This window comes from Terrapene carolina, unplaced genomic scaffold (assembly GCF_002925995.2).
Source record: "Terrapene carolina triunguis isolate 2854851 unplaced genomic scaffold, T_m_triunguis-2.0 Scaffold374, whole genome shotgun sequence".
Classification (NCBI taxonomy): Eukaryota; Metazoa; Chordata; order Testudines; family Emydidae; genus Terrapene; species Terrapene triunguis.
Genome location: NW_020664725.1, coordinates 17,883,914 through 17,889,886, shown reverse-complemented (window position 1 = coordinate 17,889,886; position 5,973 = coordinate 17,883,914). Strand labels below are relative to the sequence as shown.

At 45.7% G+C, this 5,973-nt stretch overlaps 1 protein-coding gene across 7 annotated transcripts in view; it reads left to right on the top strand.

The window, feature by feature from the left end:
• Positions 1–5,973, top strand: part of IFT46 (intraflagellar transport 46) — a 13,262-nt gene extending 7,289 nt beyond the window's left edge. For 5 of the 7 annotated variants that reach the window (XM_024207311.2, XM_024207309.2, XM_024207314.2 and 2 more), the window contains 6 exons: positions 766–894; positions 1,348–1,469; positions 2,873–2,939; positions 3,459–3,519; positions 4,251–4,336; positions 5,443–5,973. In XM_024207311.2, coding sequence (XP_024063079.1) covers positions 766–894; positions 1,348–1,469; positions 2,873–2,939; positions 3,459–3,519; positions 4,251–4,336; positions 5,443–5,538 — 561 coding nt within the window. In that variant the 3' untranslated portion in view covers positions 5,539–5,973. The remainder of the gene's footprint in view (positions 1–765; positions 895–1,347; positions 1,470–2,872; positions 2,940–3,458; positions 3,520–4,250; positions 4,337–5,442) is intronic. The other 2 variants (XM_024207310.2, XM_024207312.2) reach the window with 2 other exon arrangements.

Sequence of the window (5,973 nt, the reverse complement as noted above, 5' to 3'; positions counted from 1 at the left end):
ACTGGGGATTTGGTGATTAACATTAACTCTATTCTAGTATATAAATTATGAGGGTATGAATTAAAATGTGAGAGTTTGTTCCCCAGTGTGCAATTCTCTCCAGCAATCTGAGAGATTGAATTGTTGGCATAGAGAAGTCAATTCTGCACCTGCTTCCCTGTCTACCTTGTCTCTTTTATCCAGTCTGTCCCAGTAAGGAGTATGTGTGCATTTGAAGTCTTCTCCAAATATAATTGCCCGGTCTCCAAAATGTTGCAGTATTTGGGTATAAACTGGCCATGAACAAAATTAAGGTTGGAAATTAGAAGACAGTTTCTAACCAACAGAGGGGTGAGGTTCTGCAACAGAAGTTGTGGTGGCAAACAACTCAATTAGTTTTAGAGAGAGCTGGACAATTTTATGACTGTGTGTGTCAAGGTTGGTTGTGATGGTAGGGGGCAAGGCTCAGCAGCCCCGGGACTCACTCCCAGTTTACGTCTTATGTTCCTAAAAGCTCATCCTTCAGTGTTTCTTTTGACCATCAGCCGGGGTCAGGAAGGGATGCTCCCCCATGTACTCTGTTATTGTTTTGTGTTTTATCTCCTTCCTCTCAAGCATCAGGGATGGCCACAGCTGGAGCTGGAGACATTGGACAGGGAAGCCTACGGCTCTGATTGGCACCGAGCATCCTCTCTCTCAGGTGCTTGGCTGGCTGGTTCTTGGTCACATGCTCCTGTTTTGAATATAGAAGGGGAAAAAATTCAGTTCCTCTTTGTTGCTTTGCAGGTTCCACGTCCCGATGGGAAGCCAGATAACCTTGGCCTGTTGGTACTGGATGAGCCATCCACAAAACAGTCAGATTCCACAGTGCTCTCTCTCTGGTTAACGGAAAACTCCAAACAGCACAACGTTGCAGTAAGTTATGAAGGGAAAAGAGCTGGTTACCCCACACTAAGCTTGGTAGAAAGATGGGAGTCTTGTTCTAACCCGTGTGGCTGTACCACTGCCATGGTTACAGCACAGTGAGGATTTGACTAAATTCTCATGAACAGGAAAACATCTTTCCCACTCACATCTTTAGACTACAGTGTGTCTGCTGTCATTCACACACACGTCTTAATAAACAGACTTTGGATCCATTTGTTTCCTTGGATCAAAGCTTCATTCCCCTGTGGTTGTTGCTGTCTGGTTTGAGTCACTGTGTTCTTTCCCAGATGCTCTTCTGCTCCTGTATGCAGACACTGGATGGTATAGCGCAGCTGGGAAAGAGAACAAAACCACATAGCCCAGCCAGGAATGAAGCATAGGGTTTGCAGGGACCCACCAGCCTTGGAAAGTATGTCTCCAGATTCGCATTTCTGTTCTCAGCAGCAAATAAAAGTGAAGAGCTTGGAGAATGCAGAGAAGAATCCCAAAGCCATTGATAACTGGATCGAGAGCATCAGCGAGTTACATCGCTTCAAACCTCCTGCTACTGTTCACTACACCAGGTGAGCTCTCTGTACCCTCCTGCATTTGTATTTTACTCTGCTTACTCCTTACCGCTTGTCTTGCATGCAGAGATGCAGTTTGAGTGTCCTTTAATCAATGGAATTTCTCTCCTGCTGACTTTGTGTAATTCAGATAGGTCTAGTTTGCCCTTGTAGAAAGGGTGCATGTGTAAGTAGCTTGAGTGACTGACTTACCTGAGAGTAGGACTGAGGGGCTTCTCTAATGTTTGTGAAGTGCTTAGATACCCTGAGATGAAAGGCTCTGTATGACAGCAAAGAACTATCGTTAACTCTTTTCAAAATGCAGTCAGGAGAGAGGAGGAACTTTGTTGACCTACAGTATGTTGCACTGCAGTGATAGGGGTTTTAGAAATGCAGATATAGAGTTAGACATGGTTTATTTAGAGAAGATAAAAACATCACCTCATCAGTTTTATTCTTGCCATGACTGTGAAGAAGGAATTGATCTCTCATCAGATACTTGGTAAGTGGTTACAGCTATGGATTGTGTGTACAAGTCAAAATCTCTGACACAGGCAACAGTTAGGAATTAATGTGTGCACTCTCTCCATGTTACCTTTACTTGGCTCATCCAGTCTTAACTGGAATTCTTATTGATTCAAAACTCCTCAGCAAAACTCTGCCTTGAGTTTGAAACATACAGCTGTTTGTGTTTGTGTCTTTAACTTTGCAAGTGAGGTTGGTCCCCACTAAAGCGAGTGTGATGAGTGACACTCACTTGGGCCAGGGATAGTTTGCACAGCGATAATGATGCTGAGCACCTTTGCAAAAGTGCTTTGAGGAAGGGACTATTATTTATTAGAAAAGCTTTCTCACCCTGCTTTGCCAGTATCCCCAATCCTGACTTGCATACTCCCGGCTTTTCCAGGCCTGAGCTCACCGCACACCTCTGCCAAAACTCCCAGCCAGCAGCCCCCCTGCTATCCCACAAGCCTCTCCTGTGAAGAGATTTGTACCGTATACAGACTGTGATGTCCAGATGTGTGGATTAATCTGAGACCATCAAACTCATTTTCCCATGTGATCCAAATCAGACTTGATCCCAGACCTCCAGAGGTGAAGTCTAGTACATTAACTCACCTTCTATAGCAGGTGTAGTGAAATCTGTGGATGACTTGCTCTTGTCTCTTGCAATATGGAGTTGGCACCTTGTTTTGACTACCATAAAAGCTGCTTAATCAGGACCACACTTCTGTGTGCTCATAGGCGCGAATGTGTGTCTGTTTTCTCCCTCTGTGAGGACAAGAGTGCAGTTGCTGTGTCACGCTCTCCCCATTCACACCAGTCTGTTGTCAGTGCACTGTCAGGAAGCTCCACATCCAGCAAAATTAATGCTGGCATACTGTGTTTTTACGTGCAGGGTTGTTTTTCTCCCCTTGCAGGCCAATGCCTGATATCGAGACTCTGATGCAGGAATGGTCCCCAGAATTTGAGGAGCTTTTGGGAAAGGTATGTTGTCAGCCTGCCTAACAGCTGCCCCAGCTGTGTATTACAGGCATAATCTGGGCTTTTGTCTCACTCTGGCCTGTTTGCTATTTGCCTACTCTGTGTTATCCCTCATTAACGCAGGCTGGCTCAGAGCTATTTGGGTTTCTTGTATCGATATGAAGGAAACCCACTGTGCAACCAATGACTAGGCAATTTGGTATGTTCTAGCTCAAAGCCAGCCAGGTCAGTCAGTGGTGCTTGAAAGCTGCCACCCTGTGATGCCTGTGTGAAATGAGTGAGTGAGTTTCAGCCCAATTCCTAGTGAACAGGCATCCACATCACAGCCAGCAACAACACAGGTGGTACTAATTGTCTCCCATGTTGGTAGAGACACCAAGTGATGAATGGGCCTCAGAGGCTTCCATCCATATAAAGCAGGCTGTGCCTGCTCTGTGCTGGGGTAACACTAGCGTGTCGTCTCGCTGTATGGGCACTGAACAAGAGCTGGATCATGAGTCACTCTTTCCATGTCCCTTCTAGGTAAGCCTTCCAACTGCGGACATCAACTGTGGCCTGGCTGAGTATATTGACATGATATGTGGTAAGCAAAGGACCTGTACGTGTCACTCTCATCATCTTCTCAGAGGGAGCAGAGTGCTAGCTCCTCACCATCCTCCAAGCACCACCATGCGCAAACTATGAAGTGTTATGTGCCTGAGGGGGTGTCTGAGCAGGCAGCACTTCCTCCCGACAGCAGTGCTCTCAGGCTGTTTGAAGGAGGTATTGCAGGTGCATTAGTTGCATTCTCCTCCCATTCAAGCTTAGTCTTTTATGTCCCCATGCCTCAGATGTGGGTGGGCTGACAAGAGATCCCTTCAGAACCTGTAGCTGTTCCACATTGCATCAAGGTGAATGACCCTGACCTAGCGCTTTCATTTCAAAACTTGTTTTTCCTGGAGATGGGTGTTGTGCTCCCAGTATCGTGTCCTTGTGCGGAGAAACAGATGGGTCCCCTATTTCTAAATGTGTCTGTTCCCTCTGGATATTCGGGGCAGGCTCTGGCCTATTCACCATTCACTGCTAAACCCCTGACTGCACAGTAGCCTAGTAGCACTAGACATGGAACCACAGTTAGGAAAAGCAAGAGACACCTGGAGGCAAGTTCAGCCCTGACCTAAGCTGATGCATCTCCTGGTGACTGCAGTTGGGAGAAAGAACTGTGTGTGCAAAGCCCCAAAGCACTGGGGATGCACAGAGGGTATTGCTACTTGGAGAGGGCCAACGTCCAGGCAGCAGCATTGTACTCAGAATCCTTATGTTGTTTTGTCCTAGCTATTCTGGACATTCCTGTCTATAAGAGTCGGGTCCAGTCCCTGCACGTCCTCTTCTCGCTGTATTCAGAGTTCAAGAACTCACAGGTAGGTGACGCCAGTGTCCACCACCTTCCAGGCTATCACTGTTAGAATGCTCAAGGGGGGGCAGTGTTAAGCCACTTGTCCTGAAATTCACAATAGCTCCCCTGCACTGCTGAAGAGCCCATGACAACAGTGCCTGTCCTGGCCAAAGAACATCACTTTCTGAAGTGTTACCATTATTTCCTAACCATTTTAGCTGTAATGCATTTTTCACCTCGCAGGCTTCCCATGCCCATGCCTCACAAGGATTCCTTCATCCAACACTTGCATATAGTGACCCTCTTCCCGCAAACTCCAACCCACCTCCCCCCTTTCAATATATAGCTATTCCATTTCTGCTGTAGAACGCTGACTTGTTACTTTTTCTAGTACCAGAATTTCCCACACTTCTTGATCTCAGTCACTAGTTTTAGGGGAGTCACTCCCCTTCCACCAAATGCTGTGGTACTTCTGCTAGCAGCTGGAGAAAGAATAATCAATTTTTGAGGGCTCTTATAAAAAGCAGTTTGCAGGACAATTCAATAAAATACTGATGCCCTGTTATTTCCCTTCTTAAGTCTCCAAGGGCTTTCCAAAATGTCTTCAATTTTTGGACACACATGCTATATATGGAAAAATCCTTCCCTTACATTCTCTCCAGCATTTGCCAATCCCTGTACCATAAATTCACTTACTTTGAAGGAGACTTAGGTTCCACTGATGAATGTGAATGTACTTTTAATTTTTTATTAATGTGTTTATGGAGGTGTGGGGACCATTGCCCCATATGTTTCCCCTTTCCTCCTACATCAACTTTATCTATCAATGTAGTTACTTCCTCTAAATAACAGATTATTTTGTGTAGAGTGGAAAGGAAGCCTTTATGTTTCATGAATGTAGTTGAGTAGCTTTTCAAATTGCATCAATTTTCTACTTAGAGGTGTGCCTTTTTGTGGGGGTGAGTTGAAAGAATGCCTCACACTTACAATATTGTCGTAGTGGAATTCTGATGGTTTTGGGGAGTTGTTTTCCATTTGTTGGTCTAAATATATTATCTCTAAACGGCTGGTTGTGTGTGTTAAGTGACCAGAGCAAGTCACTGCACTAACACAGTCTCCTTTCCCCCACAGCATTTCAAAGCCCTGGCTGAAGGGAGAAAGGTAGGGAGTCCTCCATCGAATCCACTCTCACAAGCAGGAGAGACAGAAGTGTTAAGCTTCAGCTAAGAAAAAGACCCTTTCTTCATGAGCTGGGGCCTGCATCTAGGAGTAGAGCCTTCGCCTAAGCCAATCAGCAGAGCAAGGCAAAGCATTACTGAAACCTCTATCTTTTCTGTATGTACTGGCAGATGGACAGCGTACGACTCAGATGAATTAGTAGAGGTTAGAATTTAGCTCGTGGTGTTTAATTGTAAATGCTGCATGACCCTTTTTCTTTGGCTCATTCCCAGAGGATTCAGCATTAAACAAGTGCTTGCGAGTGGGAGTACCTCAGCAAGGGTAACAATGTCTTTGGTACCTGAAATCAGCTTGGGCGGAGCATCTCCTTAATGACATAACCCTCACTCTGCTCATGCAGCTGTTTGGACTCATAAGAACGGCCGTACTGGGTCAGACCAAAGGTCCATCTAGCCCAGTATCCTGTCTACCGACAGTGGCCAA